At 31.1% G+C, this 18894-nt stretch overlaps 2 protein-coding genes across 2 annotated transcripts; both read left to right on the top strand.

Annotated features, from left to right (window-relative positions):
• Positions 1-3331: 3331 nt before the first annotated feature.
• Positions 3332-5016, top strand: LOC133813989 (uncharacterized). Its single transcript, XM_062247012.1, has 2 exons — positions 3332-4235; positions 4445-5016. The coding sequence occupies exons 1-2, from the start codon at positions 3332-3334 to the stop codon at positions 5014-5016; spliced, it is 1476 nt and encodes a 491-aa protein (XP_062102996.1).
• A 6905-nt stretch (positions 5017-11921) lies between these two features.
• Positions 11922-17467, top strand: LOC133815873 (sodium/calcium exchanger NCL1-like). The gene is made up of 7 exons (XM_062248652.1): positions 11922-12397; positions 15407-15592; positions 15701-15882; positions 16005-16150; positions 16286-16562; positions 16666-16965; positions 17152-17467. Exons 1-7 carry the CDS (start codon positions 12004-12006, stop codon positions 17398-17400), a joined length of 1734 nt encoding a protein of 577 aa, XP_062104636.1. The 5' UTR covers positions 11922-12003; the 3' UTR covers positions 17401-17467.
• The last annotated feature ends 1427 nt before the right edge of the window (positions 17468-18894 follow it).

The following is an 18894-nucleotide window of genomic DNA, read 5'->3' as shown; positions in this document are numbered from 1 at the left end:
TTCCCCGGCCTCTGTCTAATATCTAGACCAAGAACACAAAGAACAAAACATAACAAATATGAAATTAGAATCAGTGAAACAAACAACTAAAATTAAACATATTGCAAACTGAAACAACAGCATTGTTCTAAAGAATAATAATACAAAAAATCCAATGGGATATATTACACATTTCCATTGACCACCCAAGATTTTTAACCTAATTATGCATTACAAGGTAACAAGAACAGCACCTTTAGCCAAGTCTTGTGTCTTTTCAATGATCCACCATCTAAAAGAGCCATGACAGTACATGATTTCAGCTCCATATCACTTTCCATAGGCTTTGCAGCCAGAGTCCAAGCAACTTTAGTGACCTAATTCAGTGAAAAAAAATGAACAATCATAATCATTCTAAACTATACATAGCTAATTCCTACCCGTTATACATAGCTACCCATTATACGTATTCAAATACTGCAGCCAAGAATTAAAATTGCATTTTTTCCCTCCTTTTAAAGAATATTTTGAAAAAGAATATGTAAATTCCAGTTTTTGGCCCAATTACAGAAAAACTCCAGAATGGTATTCTTACTTGCATACCAAGTTCCCTGGTGTCTTGAACAGCTGATCTTTGAGTGTTTATAATGGAAAATATCAACAAAAGATATGTCAGTGTCTTCCCGGAACCTGTCTACAGGACAAAGAACAAGGACCAAAATTAATCTTCTAAGTTACAGGCTTACAGCAATAATTTCACACTTATACACTCTACAATGGAACCTAACATTATTTTTAGTTTAGTCTTAAAACCCAATGTACAAGTTGCTTCTCAAATATAATTCATAGCCCAAACGCCAGACCTTTTTTGGAGCACTGTAACGAAAATTTGATAAATTTCAACCGTGAACAATGGGTATAGATTCACATTGAGAAATTCGAATAAAATTGAAATTTGACCTGAGCGTGAAGCACACAATCGAAACATCATAGAAAAGAAGAATAAAAAACTTTAACAGTTTCTAAATCAACACAACTCTCACATTTCACAAGCAAAAACTTTAACAGTCAGCTCCACCATATTGTTCCCTCGAAACCAATGTAGATTATAATCACAAAAATTCATTTGCAATATTCCAAGAAAGAGAAAAATAACAGTTCACTGAGCCAAAGATCAGAGTGGCTTCGGGCTCACCTGGCTTCGGGGTCGCGCGCGAGGGAGGCGGAGATGGAGCTGACGATGATGGCGAGGGCTGGGTTGGGATCAAGTCTTACTTCGGGGTCACCTGGCTTCAGGGTCGCGCGCGAGGGAGGCAGAGATGGAGCAGACGAAGATGGCGACGGCTAGGTTGGGATCAACTCTGCCTTCGGGGTCACCTGGCTTCAGGGTCGCGCGCGAGGGAGGCGGAGATCGAGCTGACGATGGCGACGGTCACGCCTGGGCTCGGTTCACCTGGCGACGGTCACGGCTGGGCTCGGGTCGCGCGCGAGGGAGGCGGAGGGGGTGACGAAGGGTGAGGGCTAGGCTGGGAGCTCGGGTACCTGGAGACGATGGTGGTGTTTTGTTCTAGGGGGGTGCAGGCGGCTGTTGAAATAAAATTAGGTTAAGTGTTTGGTTAGATGAGAAAGATAAATATCTAGGTTATGTATGGGCTTTAGGTGTTTTTTTGTTTTGGGCTTGACCCAATATGTAATTTTTACCCCTAATAATTTTAAAATCTACCTAAAATTTATAATACAAAATATTAATAACTAAAAATTTATGTCTAAAATTCATAACTTAGATAAAAAAAAATTAAACAAAATTTGAAAAATATTATTATCATCATATAATATTAATAATTAAGTTATTTTGAATAACAAATTAGATATATATTAATAATAATATTCCAATATATAAATTGTATATATTAATAAATATATAAATATTATTGTTATTAATTTCCATATATATATATATAACATAGTTTGGTGGATTAACATATTGTTATATAAAAAAATATAAATACATTAAAAATTTAACTTTATTATTATTATAACTTTGGTTTCAGAATTACACTCATCGCTATTCACTTTCAACACTTTGAGTGCTACCAGGTTAGTAGTAAAATATTAATTATTTATTATTACATAAATAATTGAAAGTTACTTGGACTATGAAAATTTAGTTAATTAGTATATTTAAAACATATTTTATCATTTAATTATTTAAATACAAAATCAACGTGCAAATAGGTTGATTTAGTATATACGTCATATTTTATGCATTGCAATTTTATTTTTAATAAGTAACGTGCAATTTTATCAATAATAGTAGTGTTTAAATGTTTATAATAATAGTAGGGTTTTGGATTTTGAGTTTAATATCAATGTGATCTTATACTTTATCCAAAATGTATACTTCAAAATATTAAATAACTAAAAATTTAGACCCCAAATTTTTAATTTAGTTAAATAACAAATTGGGTATATATTAATAATAATTTTTATTTTCTTGATAGTTGTAGGTTCCTGGTTGTTAAGTGTAAAATAGACACATATGTGGCCGTCTTTGATTGGTCCATGTCATTATTTTTTATTTTGTATTTAAAAATTCATTTTAATATTAAAAAGTTATTTTAGAAATAGAAAATGAAGATTTGATTTAAATGTATGTTCAGTTTATTATTTACGTTTTATTTTTATTTAACTTTAGAATTTTATATATTAAATTATTTTAAATTAGAACTTAAGCTAAGATTTTGTAAAGTTTTTTTTATTTTACTATTTTAATTAAATTTATAAATGAATAATAATTTTAGTGTGTAAAATAATTTCTCCTTCAAAAAGAATTTTTAAAGTATTTTTTAAATGTTTTTTAAATTTTTTAATTAGATTTTAAATAATTTTTTAATATTTGAATGAAATTTTTAAATAAAACATTAAAAATAATGGCATGTATCGATCAAAGACTTCCACATATGTGTCTATCTGACACTTAAATTAAATGTATTTATAAATATATATATGTAAAATAATTATAAAAAAATATGCATGTAATCGAGTAGGATAGGAATTACTTATACTCGTATCCTACCCTATACTCACATCAGATACATGTTTTTTTGTACCATAACCATATCATACCCTATAACTATAATTCAATGGCTAATTAAGTGTTTTATTTTTGTCAATGTAGTATAATTCATCATCTACTTGTTCGAAAGATAATAGAGAAATGATGGATAAAAATTGGATTTTCCAAAAGAATAGATTATCCGTAGAGTATTTTGATGGACTTAAGAGTTTTATTAAATTATCAACGCTTCACTTAAATGGTGAAAATAAAATTCGATGTCCATGTGTTTCATGTATGAACTTATATTACCATGACTTGGAGACAATTGAGCGTCATATATTCGTAAAGGGATTTTATAGTAAATATGTTACGTGGGAGTATCATGGGGAAGATATCACAGAAGTAAACGAAGACCGAGAGGACCTAGAAACAAATAGTGAAGAAGACGAAATATCATGTGATAGTGATAATGAAGACGATGACGATATGATACCAGCATTAGAAGATTTAGCTAATCAATATCATCATAATAGTGATTTTGTGAACCTTGGAGATTCAAATGAGCACAATGATGAAAGGAATACATTGCCTGACTTATTTGCAGAAGCAGAAAATGAGTTATACTTTGGATGTACAACGTTCTCAATCTTAACATTTATTGTTAATCTAATGCACATTAAAGTGATGTGTGGTTGGAGTAACAAATCTTTTGATTTGTTGCTCGACTTACTTTCGAAAGCATTTCCCAAAGACAATAAAATTCCACGATCTTATTATGACGGTAAGAAAATGTTGCGTGATCTTGGTTTAGGGTACGAAACTATTCATGTATGTGAGTATGATTGTGCTTTATTTTGGAAAGAGAATAAAAATGCTGAAAGATGTCCTATATGTGGTCATGAACGATACAAATTCCAAGGAACTAAAGGCAAGAAGATCCCACACAAAAAGATGCAATATTTTCCTATAACTCCACGACTACAGAGACTTTTTATGTCACGTCATACATCATCTGATATGAGGTGGCATAAGGAAGAACGTGTTGATACAGAAGGTGTACTTAGACACCCGACAGATGCAGAGGTTTGGAAGGATTTTGATAGACAATATCCAGATTTTGCAAAAGAATCTAGAAATGTAAGGCTTGGATTTGCAACAGATGGGTTCAATCCATTCGGTGATTTATCAAACTCGTACAGTATGTGGCCAGTGTTACTAATGCCATATAACATGCCGCCATGGAGATGCATGAAACGAGAATTCTTAATGATGGCATTATTGATTCCGGGACGGGAAAAGACATAGATGTCTATTTACAACCTCTGATCGCTGAGCTGAAAGAACTATGGGAAAATGGTGTACGTACTTTTGATATTATTGATAAAGAATATTTTACAATGCGTGCAGCAATATTGTGGACGATCCATGATTTTCCAGCATATGGTACTGTATCTGGGTATAGCACTCAAGGTTATAAAGCTTGTCCTGTTTGTGAAGATGACACGTCTTCATTTCGAATAAGAGGAAAAACATGTTTCATGGGTCATCGTCGATATTTGTGTCCGAACCACCAATGGCGCAATGATATGGAGTATGATGGTACAATCGAACGGCGTTCACCTCCAAGGATTTTAACAGGAGATGAAATCTTAGATAAATTAAAGGGTGTATGGAAATGTAGGGCAGGTAAAAATGATAAGATCATTAAGGACGATAAGCAACAAATGAAGGATGCATGTTATGAAAATAACACGAACTGGAGGCGAAAAAGTATTTTTTGGGAGTTAGAATATTGGCCTAAATTAAAACTAAGACATAATTTGGATGTGATGCATATTGAGAAAAATATATGTGATAGTGTAGTTGGTACAATATTTAGTATTGATGGGAAGTCTAAAGATACTGAAAAGGCAAGACTTGATTTACAAGATTTAAATATTCGTAAGCAGCTACACATGAAAAAGAAGGGGAACAAATGATTCAAACCAGTAGCATGCTATACATTATCAGCGAAGGAACGACAAGAATTTTGTACGTTCATAAAGTCTGTAAAATTTCCTGATGGATATGCTGCAAATATTTCTCGGAATGTTAACATGAAAGATGGAAAGTTATTTGGGTTGAAAAGTCATGATTGTCATATTTTATTACAGAGGTTGTTACCTATTGGTTTAAGGCCTTATTTGAAAAAGAAAGTAATGGATGCTATTGCTGAGCTGTCGTTATTCTTCAAAAAGCTATGTGCGAGGACATTATATGTGAAAGACTTAGACGAATTGGAAAAGGGTGTTGTACTCACGCTGTGTAAATTAGAAAGTATCTTTCCTCCTGCCTTCTTTGATGTGATGATTCATCTTATGGTTCACTTGCCATTAGAAGCTAAGTTAGGTGGTCCAGTACAAATGCGATGGATGTATTCAATCGAAAGGTAACAAAATCTATAACTTAAGTTTAAAAAATTAAATAATCATTGAAAACAATTCTTTATTACTATATATTGAAAACATAATTAATTTCAGGGAATTAGGTCATTTGAAAAAATATGTGAAAAAAAAAGCTCGACCTGAAGGTTCTATTGCAGAAGGATACATTATTACTGAGGCACTAAACTTTTGTTCAATGTATCTTCGTGGAATGGAAACACGTTTTAATCGTCCTGAGCGCAATCCTGATTACCTTGGAATTAGAAAACAATCGACACTGTCAATATTCAACATGCCTACAAGACCATTTGGAAGACAATCATCCATCACACTAACTCAAGATCAACGAACCCAAGTTCAATGGTACATTTTGAATAATTGTCCTGAGTTAGAACCATATTTAACGTAAGTTTATAATTTTATTTTTTAAATTCTAACAACATTTAGGTTTTAGCATAAAAATAATCTTTCATAGTACTTATTTTGAACACAGAGAACATAGATTATTCTTACAATCTCAAGGAATTCTGGATATCAATCAAGTGCAAAAAAATGAATTTTCAACATGGTTTGAAAATAAAGTAAGTTTAAATATCAATGTTTGATATTCTAAATTTTTTATTTGTCTTCATCTTACATTTATAATTTTATCTGCCATCACAGATAAAAAAAATGAATGAAACAATATCTGGTAAAGCACAGGAAGATTTGTATGCAATTGCAATGCAACCAAGTTTTTTGGCTTGTACATATGCTGGTTGTATGGTTAATGGAGTTCGATACCATACAAAAAGTCGAGATGAAAGACTTTTAACTCAAAACTACGGTGTTCTCGTTGAAGCAGAATATGATGGAAATATATGTGATTTTTATGGTGTCATCAATGAAATTTGGGAAGTACATTACATCTATTTGAACAAAGTTATATTGTTCAAATGCTCTTGGTACAATACCAATGGAAGTGATAGAATGTACTCTGAATATAACTTTACTAGTATCAACATCAACTCAGAATGGTTTGAAGATGAACCATTTGTTCTTGCCAATCAAGTAAGTTTGGTTTTTTATTTGGATGACATTAAAAAAAGTAAAGATAATAAAGATTGGAAAGTGGTACAAAAAGTAAATCATCGTCACATCTGGGATATACCATCAAAGCCAATGGATGATGAAGTTGATGATGAAGATCCAACTATCAACAGTTCTGAAGCATATCAAGAAGAATCTTCGAATGACATTGGCGTGAATTTTGATTCAACGACAAATGATACTAATCTTATTCGGGATGATATTGAAGATATAGAATGTGATAATCATCAATTGTTCAATGAACTTCAAATAAATCATGATGATCAAGTTCAAAGTGATATAAACAGTGACGATACCGATGAAGAAGCTTTACTCGATGATTCTGAAGATATAACTTTGAGTGATGAAATTGATTAACTATAAAGTGTGTTATTATTTTTATTTTTTGTAAAGTTTTGAATATGCAAATTTATTATATGCTAATAAAAAATTTATATTTTTTAGATTTTTAATCATGACAAATGAGAAGTCTCTCGATCCACCAATAACTACTAGAAGGGTTTTTGGCCGTAAGAGGACGCATATTAACTCTTCATCATCTACACAGTCTCCTCCTCATTTTCCATGTTCTTCCAATGATGATTCAATAGCACCATTAAATGATGAAACACACAAGTCCTTAGAAGGTATAAATGGTTTATGTACAACTTATGATAATATGATAATATATACATTAAAAATTTATGAAAATAGTTATGATTATAAGTAATATAACAATTATTTGACAGAATCAAGGAAGAGAACTCGTGGCCCTACTCGTGGGGATGGTGTCAGACGCTTATTAAAGGATGATGCAAGTAAGTTAAAGATTTCCTATAAAAAAGGAGAACTTCGAGTTCATGGGACGCATGCCACTGCATTTGCGAACATTGTTGGTGTAAATGTACGCCATCATGCTCCACTTCAGTATAGTGGATGGGCTAAAGTTCCTCCAGAAGATAAGAAAGTCGTATATGCTCGTATCATGGTATGTTTATGTTACCATACTTATTTTATAATATTTTTTGCATGACAATTTATTTTTTGAAATTCTTTTTGCAGGATGTATTCGAGATGGATTTTAAAAAAGATCCATATCTTGAAACTATTTGCAATCACTATTGTTCAGAGCGCTGTAAAGATTATCGTAATAATTGTCACAGAGAGTACAAGAATATCATCAAAGAAGGTAAGAATCCATTAGAAAATCGGCCTGTGAAATTGGTGCTAAGAGATGAAGATTGGCAATGGATGTGCAATAAATGTTTCTCTAACGAAGAATGGAAGGTATCCTACATTTCTTGAATTATTTGTACACATTTCATAATTTTTAATTCTTAAAACTCACATGAAAAGTATTTTGTAGAAAAAGTCAATTGCAGGATCAAAAAATAGATCAAGTGTTTCTTTTATGCATTCTGGTGGAACTAAGTCATTTATTCAGTATTTACATGAGGAGGTAAACATATATTTGACATAATATCATTGTAATTTTATTATATTTAATGTTATTAATTATTTAAATGCATTACAGAAATCAAAACAAATAATGGATGACAAAGTACAACAAGAAACAATGAAGTTTGGAGAGATTGAAATGTTTCGAAAAACTCATTGTACAATTAAGAATGAGTGGACCCACAGAATAGCCGAGGGCAAATATGTATGTTCGACTTTTAAAAATTATGAATTTTTACTTTCTAAATTTTGTAAAACTATTACACTGTTATTTTGTTGTTATTGTAGAAGGAAATTGTAGAGTTACGAAAAGAGAAACTCATTCAATTTGAAGATGGATTGTTATTAGTAGTGGATGAGGCTGCTATATACAGGCAAGTTTTAGGCGAAGAAAAATATGGTTGGTTACGAGGTTTTGGTCCTATACCCGGAAAGAAGATGTCAACCCAGTTATCATCCAAACGTGAAGAGATTGAAGATGAACGTTTGAAGAAATTAGAGAAAATCGTTGAAGATCTTAAAAACGAGCAAAATAACAACATTGCAAGAATTGTTCAAGAGAATATGGAGAAGTTCTACGAATCACAACAAAGTCGATTATTAGAACAAAGAGCATTAGAGTCACAAATCACACCTCCTCCATCAATGGTTTCATTAAATTTTTAATTTTTAATTTTAAATCCAATATTACATATAATTTATGAAGTTTTTTTCTAATCAATTATTAATTTTATATTTTGTTTCAGAATAAACAACATAGTCTTTCACCACAACTGGAGCCATGTAAAGGAAAAGATCAACCTTCTTCTTCACAAACTCTCAATACATCCTCCACAAGTTTAAAGGAAGTGCAAAAATCTCCAATTCAATTTGAGATGCCCAAGGATGCTCCAAAGAGTGTAAAAGCTGTATTACTAGCTGTTCGACTTTATGAACCTTCACACACATTTCGTATTGCCATGGACCCAGAAATTTTGGATAGTGATCAATACTTATTTATTTCACCTGAAGATGTGATTCACCTTGGCACCATGACAGAGATTGGAGCTCCTTGTATAACATTTTGGATCAGGTAAAAAAGAAATACCTTTCACATAATTCTCATGCACAAAATAATATTATTTGTCTTACAAATTCAATTGTAATATTTAGGATCTTACATCGAAAGATGGAAAAAGAAAATCGAGCACAATATTTTCGCTTCTTTCATCCAACTTTGGCTTTGGATTCGTGTCAAACACAAAATGCAATATCAATGGCAAATCGCTTGGAAGACACAGAAACAGGACAGTTTTGGTTGCTTCCTATTCATATTGGGTAAGATTTATTTATTTATTTAACTAATTACATTATCAATATCTTAATTTATATACAATATTGTATTTTATGATCAGCAGATATCATTGGATGCTAGTAATAATTGATCCATTGCGTGATACATGTTATTGACTTAATCCAATTAGACTACCCCCACGAAACGAAATTAAAAGTCTAATGGCAATGTAAGTTATATAGTGATATGGATTAGTCTTATTTAATTTTTACTTTAAATTTATTATTAAATATTTTATTTCTTTATTAGGGCTTTTGATTACTACAATACCTCCAAAAATAGGCAACCAAAAGAGATTACATGGAAATCTATAAAGGTAAGTTATAAAATAATATCACATAATATATATTACATTTGATAGTTACTTTAAAATATTACAATATAATATTGTATTGAAAATTTAAATTATCAAGATCTTTTAATCTTGTCATTTACATTTTATGAATTTGTGCAGTGTCCTCAACAACCATCGAATATTGAGTGTGGATATTATGTAATGACATATATGCGTGACTTTTGCATGAATCCTAGACCTATCAATTGGTTAACTACTCATGTAAGATGTATATAAATACTATTGAAATATAATATTTTGTTATTATATTATACAATTGACTAATATTCATTATTACTTACATTTATTTATTATAGTGCAAAGATAAGATGAAAGATTACACAAAACAAAATATTGATCAAATTCGAGTGGAGTGGGCTGACGAATTCATAGAATTGGTTGACTAATTCCAATGAGCAATACTATAGTTCCTTCTCCAATTTTTATTTTCAAAAGTTGTATCCAAAGAGTTTTGTGGTTCTAGTTTTTTATTTATTTTGAATAGTTTTATAGTCACTATGCTCTTTTTTCCCCCAAGAGGCTTTTTCCCAATGGATTTTCCATTTTGCGTTTTTTAACCGATGCTTGCCATAGGTTCAATGCAATATCTTTGTTTTAGGAAAGTTATATGCATCCCTATACATGACTTATGTAGTTTCTTACTTTTATTTTCCTTCGAGTTTGTTATTGTACTTATGATATTTTTAATTTTATATTTTGATTTTGTCCATATACATTTAGTTAGTTTTTTTTACCTTGATCTTATTTTTTAAAAAATAAAATTATTTTACGAATTAAAATATTATTAATTTGTTGAGAGTCCATAACACAAATCTAAATTTAATTACTTTATGTTTGGTATTCTTATATATTTTTTTACATTATAATTTTTATTGTGTACTTTCTCTACCAATACTTTTGTACCAAAAATACTACTACTAGAAATATTTTATTTGCTAGTGCCAAAATATGATATAATTTAGTAGCAATAAATTTATTTCTAGTACCAAAGAATTGATCACTAAATGGGAAAAAAACAAAGATAAAATCATATAAAATGCATCAATTTTATATTTGGTGCTAATATTTAATTTTAGCTACCAAAAAATATTGGTAGCTGACAATATAAATATGCTACCAAATATTTTGGTAGCAGACGTATTTAGTATCATTTAATTATAATTTGCTACTAAATCATTTTGCTACCAAAATTTTGTAGCAAATTTATTCATTGGTGCCAATAATATTAGCTACAAAAGAACATTGGTAGCTGAAAATATAAATTTGCTACCAAAATATTTGGTAGCAGTAATATCTGGTATTGTATGATTAGAATTTACTACTAAATCATTTTGCTACCAAAATTTAGTAGCAAATGGTAATTAACTGCTACCAAAAATATTTGATAGCTAAAACTTTTGTAGCTAAAAATATGATTTCTTGTAGTGTTAGTTGGAAACAATATTAATTATGACAAAAAAAAACTAAATTCGAAATTAATGTATATTTTTTTTTTATCTATTATTGACTTGCTATATCAAATCACTATATTGCCATATTATCATAATTGTTAGTACCCAGCGTAGTAACTATTGAGAAGTATTTCATATATATATATCAAATAGAATTAAAAAGAAAAACAATTGGCTTATCACAATCACTCACATATATCCTTACGTTTATGAAGGAGCAAGTCTCATTAGAAGTTTCGTCAGACCAGAACACGTTTGATATTATGTTATATATATATATGCCTTATAAGATATAACAACTAATCAGAACACGTTTTAATATGTTTGTATTAATTATATACATATAATTAACGCAAGCAACCTCGAATTAATTAGCTATTACGTAATTAGAACTTGGGTTGAATCTTCCAAAAGTAAAATTTATGCAAAAGTTTGCCAAAAACCAATTTAATTTAAGGATACTTTTGATTAAAACAAAATAAAGAAAGCTAATTGACATTATAAAAATTAAAATATGCTGATATCACTTGGCTGCCATCACTTGGCTGCCAGCCTCAAATTGATCACACTTACGCTTTTTTTAATTAGCCAAATAAGTTTCTTCACCTACTTAACACTCCTTCCTCCATTTTGGAGGACTGACTTTGTCTTTCCCTATCTACTAGACATTTTATATTTTACGATTATGCCAATACCATATATTCTTAGTTTTGAATTCTTTCTACTTACCTCGAATAATCTTCACCAAATCCCCTCATCATCATCATCATCATCTAATTACTATTTCCCCATTTGAAGCTGTATATATATAGCATTATTAGAGCCAATACTCAAAGATACATACTAATTATATGTACAACTAATAATAACCAAGCAATATGGCTACGAAGAAAGTTGTGCAACTTTTCCTAGCAGCATTATTAGTGTCACTAACCCTAGCCAGCTCCGGACAAAGTATTACAACTGAACCTATTTCAGATGACTCCTACATGGTGTCGGACGGCATCTCAAGTGTCCGGCAACCGAATTTGATCTCTCTAAACCGGTTTTCGCAGTCAAATAACTGCCACGAGTCGTATGGATTCTTACCATGCACCACCACAGCCCTAGGGAACATTTTCCTGATTGTGGTGTATGGTTACTTCATGTTCCTTTCGGCTAAATTGTTGTCCATTGGAAGTGAGTTCTTGCTTCAGATTCTTGGACCTGGTATCATTGGTGGTTTCCTTCTCCCTATTTTGGGAGCCTTCCCTGATGCTATGATCATACTTGGTAAGCTTTCTTTCTTTTTTATCTTGACATTATAATAATAATAATATTTGATGAAACTATATAGTAGCCTATTTTATGTATAAATATATTTAAAGATTCTTTGACAAATATATATGTAATGTAATCATATATATATTATGAATTTGGATCTGCTTTAGACATTCTTTGTTGGATGCACATGTGTGTGTGTGTCTTCTATCAAATTCAATATGGTTTTGTTAGTTCATCCATCAAAATATCAAATTAATTAATAACATTTATATTTGTTGTGTTTTTTTAAAAACAAAATGCATTCTGGATTATTTCTGATCTGTTTGTATATATTTGTTGCACTTGCTATTTATTTTCCTTCTTCTTGTTCGATCCTCAAACTAACCAAAAACCTTTGACCAGACTTTATTACACATGTTGCACGAGTCGTTGTCTTTGCTTTTGTTTCATGTCTTTCTTAATTTTGTCCTTAAAATAATGCAACAAACCATAAAGTCATTAATAGAATGTTAATTATTCTATAATCAAAATATGAAAGATTTATTCAATTAAGTAATCAATAGTATGCACGTTATCTAACTAATAATAATACCAAAATAATAAGAATGATGAACTCCTACAAAATTATAGATATATGGATGTTTTGTTATAAATTTATTCCACAATTAAACTTTGACTTCACTAATTAATCCATTTTGCCTACGTATTGTACAGCTTTTGATTGTTAAATTTTGCGTGTGACATCGAAATAATGGATGTTATTATTGGCCCTTGGTGGAGTAAGTGGAACAAATTATCAAATACTAACAATGATAATAGAAAACTTGAGATTTTTCAAGGTTGAACAGTATTGATTTTATTATGACTGATTAAACCAACCTTATTAATAAATCCAATATGAACTAATTTAGTTTTTAATAATTCCTTCAACTTGATCACATAGGGATAGGAATATGAGGTAAAAGACATCTAGAAAATTTACCTAATTCTCTGCATCTAGTTTCAATTTAACCAGAAAAACTCTATCTTGTTGGTTTCAGATCGGCTTCTTTCGTAACAGTAATAATTTATACAACAAACATACCAACCCCAATTATTTTTTCTGTCATACAAATGCTCGGATAGCACAAACTGTAAATTATTTAGAGGGAAACTTGCATCTTTAATTAGTGTCGATGCAAGTAAATTCATAATTAATTTTGTTTTGTAGAGAGAGATGTTTTGCAAACTAATTTTATTGGAAAGTGTATTTTACAAAAAATTGTTATTTTGTTGTAATATTCTTCAGAGAGAAATCTTCGTGTGGCAACAATAGACAATCAACACCTAAATCGATAGGTATGTTGAGTGCTGTTTAAAAATTAATGTTGGGGTGTTCTTCAATAGTTCAGGGGTATATAACTATTTGTTATTTTGTATTTTATCAAAATACATACTTAGTGCTCTATATTTTTAATAATGTTTATCTGATATTCTATAATTTGAAATCGTACATATTTGGTACTATGGACTCAAATTTGAACAATAAAATTTTATTGATATAACCAAATTGTACTATAATTATATATAATTAAGTAATTAAGTTTGAATTTAAAACCTATATAATTGAGGACAGCTTGATCATATTGATCAAAATTGAGTTAAGAGTGCCAAATATGTATGATTTCAAATTATAGAGTACCAAATTAATATTATTATTGAAAATATATAGTATCAAGTATGTATTTCGATAAATTACGGGTATCAAATAAATGTTTACCAAGATTTCATGTGTAAGTTGGGCCTATCCTAAGTCCTTATATAGGACAACAGGGGTATGGGCTTGAGATAGGCCTAACCCATCTCTGTAGCTACCATCTTAGCCCAACAGTTTTTTTCCTTGCAAATCAAGCCTAGTGTCCTCGCACTTGTACCACTGTGTCACCTGCACGTCAAGGTTGTTCCCTGACCTTGAGCTAGTTGTCTCTTTCCATCATTGTGTGTATGTGTGCTCCTGAAGTTGCAATTGTTAGAATATGAAAAGTGGTTTAATTAGAATGTATAATAGGGTGCATGCTAAATGTATAATAGGGTGCATGTTAAAAATGTATGAATTTTTATCTCAAAATCAATTAATAATGAATAGACTAACTGACGTTCTTATAAATAAATAATACGATGATCTCACAATTTCCGTATTAAATTTCTCTAACAACAATTGAGCTTTGGATCTAGAGAAATGCTATCCCTGACAACAGGGAAAAAGTGTCCCACATAGTCCCAGATTTGTCACTTCGTTGAAAGACGGTGCCCCTTTGTCACATCGATAAGATATGACAACTCTCTTCTGCCTTCCTAGCATTGACTTATCTTGCAATCCTATAAGATAGCATAATGAAGTCAATCCTCCATTTGATCCAAAGATTAGGACACGCCTATGTTCGCTTAAAAAGAGACGATGTTCCTCTTTATTCATTCATAAGCTTATGTTTGAGAATCAGACTTTATTCTCCATCTCAAGGATACACAGCAAGTGTTCCTTCGATCTCACCCTAAGACTATAGCTAAAGTACCATCTTAGTACACATTAGACTGAGGAAGAAGTGATTGCTAATCCTGGACCTCATTTCGTATATGAGGACAAATTCTAATATTATTCGTTTGAGAGATACTGTTGTGGCATGTTTATTTTTAATATGAGATGACAGTTTTATAAAATTGTTGTCTCGTGTGTGTCATCTAAGTCCAGTTTTATAACAGTGACGTTTGGTACTTGATATCTCTCCCTTTGCTCCAACATATCAAAGGAAGTGAATGTGCTGATATTTTTCGTCGACAAAATACCATTAGTTCTGTGGATATATTATTTTATAATACAATGTGTCCTTAGGAAGAATATTGAGATGGTTTAAAAATTAATCAAACAACCAATCTCATAATATATTGGCAATTGTCTCGTTAATATATAGACTGAATTTCATAACTCTTTAATGTATTATGTAAACTTATTAAAAAAATGCATATACGGTGTTTATTCAGCCTCTGGACTATCTAGTGATAAAGAAACTGCTCAAAGGCAAGTCTCAGTTGGGATGGGTCTCTTAGCTGGCTCAAATATTATGCTTCTAACAGTTCTCTGGGGCTCCTGTCTTATATTTGGCAAGTGTGACCTCGAAAATTCAAAGGCAGTAGATCATAAAGATACCAAAGGATTCAGCTTAACTGGTATTTTAACAATTTTCCATGTCCAATCCTAAGTGATAATATATTAAAAAAAAAAGAAAAAAATTCATATTATTAGTGATGCTTAAATATATGTTTCTTGTTTATCAGGATCCGGAGTGAGCACTGATATATGGACCAGCTATGCTGGCTTTACCGTGGTTGTATCTATTATTCCATTCATAATAGTCCAGCTACCACTAGTCTTCAAAGCAACTTCTTTTAGTCGCTTATCAGTTCTGATTTCATTCATTATTTCAGTCTCCTTATTTATTGGTTACAGTCTCTATCAGGTACCAGAAAACTTTTAAAGTTATGATGTCATTTCATATAGTTATTATCTCAGCTATAATTCCTTTGCCTTCATTAAGAAGCAATAAAAGTAAAAATAGCCTTCTTTGAAATATGGATGCAGATCTTTCAGCCTTGGATTCAGAAGAGAAAACTTGCTTATGCCAAGCACAAGCATGTCATGTCTGGTCTTCTCAAGTCCTTGAGAATGAATTCATTTGGAAAGCTTTTTACAGAGGATGGTGAACCTAATAAAGAAGTTCTAAAAAAGTTGGTTAATTTTCATTAGAAACTCCCACTCGTATCTTGTATTCTAACTTAGTTACATTTTAGAAAAACTATGCCTATTACACTGAAATTTTCCTAATCAGCTAGATCTTACATTGTTAACCAAATAAATGTCAGGTTATTTAGAACAGTTGATCAGAATTCGGATGGAAGCTTATCGGTGGATGAACTTCGAGCTTTGATCATTGGATTCCAACTCGAGGAGGAAGATATGAACGTTGATGATGCTGTTGCTCAAGTGATGAAAGATTTTGATACATCACATGATAAACAAATTGATGAGATTGAGTTTGTCAAAGGATTCACAAGATGGCTTAACAAGATTAAGCGTGCTGCAATAATGCACCAAGGAAGGGCTCTCCAATCTCTTAGACTCTTGAATGATTTTGATATGGTAAGTTATTAGAGTTATATATCTCAATTCAATTGGTCCAATCCAATCTTACTACTAGTTTGATGACACATTACACCTCTAAGAATTCATATATAATATGCAGGAAACAAGAAGAGAAGCAGATCTTTATGAGGATCGGAGTGATGAGGTTGTGGAAAATGTTGACAATCCCAATTGTCAAATAACCAAAGCAGTTCTCATGCTGATTCTCGGAGCTGTTGTTGCTGCTGCTTCTGCTGATCCTCTGGTGGATGCTGTCGAGAATTTCTCGACCGCGACAAGCATTGCGCCGTTCTTTGTGTCCTTTGTCATCCTTCCTTTTGTTAGCTCTAGTGAGATAGTATCCACCATGATAGCTGTCAGCCAAAAAAGAATTAGAACTACATCTTTGGCATATTCAGAGGTTTGCAGCTGTAACAAAATACTAAACACATCCTTATTACGATTCTATAATTTAACAAAAATCTTGATCACGGCTTAGAGTCATCTCAATTCACAATTAGAAAATGGCAAGACTTTCTTCAATATTATCAGACTGCAATAAAAATAAATAACATTATAATTGAACATAAACTATTTGGTTTTGCAGATATATGGGTCTGTGATCATGAGCAACATTCTAACAGTGGCAGTGTTCATGGGGCTTGTTTACATCCGCAGCCTGGCATGGGACTTTGCATCTGAAGTACTAGTTATTTTGATTGTGTGCAGTGTCATGGGATTCACTGCCGGTTGTCGCACCACCTTTCCTCTTTGGATGTCTGTGATGGCCATTTTGCTCTATCCATTCTCTCTTTTGTTGGTCTACATCTTGAACTATGTATCTGGCTGGTCTTAGATTTAGATTATTACTCCACTTTCCAGCCAAACAAATCAGGCCAAACCCATAGTTTAATGCGGTTAAAATTCTACCGCATAGCTTAGCTTCAATATATAGTGTTTACACAATATATATATTTTTTTATTAATGTTAATTTTGATTTGTCATTTTTTTATGTTACAGAAATATGTTTTATTTTGGCAATATATATATTCATCACAATCATTACATAATACCTTGTTGTTTTTCTTGTACATTTAACTAAAATACATTTATATACTAAATATGGTCATAGTTGAACAATACTACATCTTTTCTCACAAAGGAAGTTTCAAGTTCGAATTCTTCCATTGTCAAAAAAAAAAAAAAAAAATAGAAGAAGAAGATGAATAATAAATACTCTTTTTGTGGCAATGAAAGTTATTCATTGAAAAAATTTCATAACGTCGTATGACCTATAACTAAACAACTTGAAAAAAAGAAAAAAAATCATTTAGCCAAACAAGTTCGAGTATGTATTGTTAATCCACGAGCAACCTTATTGGCCATATGAAAAACATAGATAAGAATACTCTTGAAAAATTAGACAAAAAAACTTGCTATATCTTTTAAGAAAGACCTTAAGTCATTAACAATGTAAAATCTCTTCTAGAAACCTTTCACAACTGCCAAACAATTTAATTCAACAATGTGTAAAGAATGTCACAAGCAAAAGACTCCAATCTAACGCGATTATTAAAACTACACATTCAGCCTGCATAATTAAAAATAGTTTATAAATTTAATTTTGATTTATAAATTTTTTATGTTGTAGAGTTATGTGCTCTGTTTTTTTTTTTTGGCAAAATAGGATTTTTTTTTCACATTTAATTAAAATATATTAATAGAAATAGAAATACAATCTATGTGTAACTCACTAATAATTTATTGATAGAAAGAAAATGTTAAACAGAGTAGCATTCCTCTAATATAAAATGGTTATACTCTTTTGGTGAAAAAAAAATTAAGAAAGGTTGAAAATAACATTTCTTAATGAGAAATGTTAAAAAACATTATTTCGTTCCCATCATCTTAAATTGCTATTAATGCAAATGAGTTTCGGGTCTCACAAATTTTAATTTAAATTAAGTTAAATTAAAATATGCAGAACCCTATTGATGCACACGGGGTGGGGAATTGGTGGGGAGTGCTCCCCCCGTCTCCGTCCCCATTTATATATCTAATTCCCATCTCCGTCCCCGCCCCATCTCCGCTTATTCCCTGTCGGGGACGGGGTGGGGAATCCCCTATTGTGGCGGGGAATCCTCACAGGGAACCCATTTATTTAAAAAAATAAATTTTAAAATAAAAATCGTAAATTAAAATATTGCACAATATGTATTATTTAAAATATTAAATACTATCCTAAATAAAATTTAAAATATTAAAAAAATTACTACTACACAACAAAAATACATAAAGAAAGATATAAAATACATATAAAATATTATAAAAATTTAAACAGAGCCCCGT

The sequence above is a fragment of the Humulus lupulus genome, chromosome 2 (genome assembly GCF_963169125.1).
Source record: "Humulus lupulus chromosome 2, drHumLupu1.1, whole genome shotgun sequence".
Lineage (NCBI taxonomy): Eukaryota > Viridiplantae > Streptophyta > Magnoliopsida > Rosales > Cannabaceae > Humulus > Humulus lupulus.
This window is presented reverse-complemented; position numbering and strand designations above follow the sequence as displayed.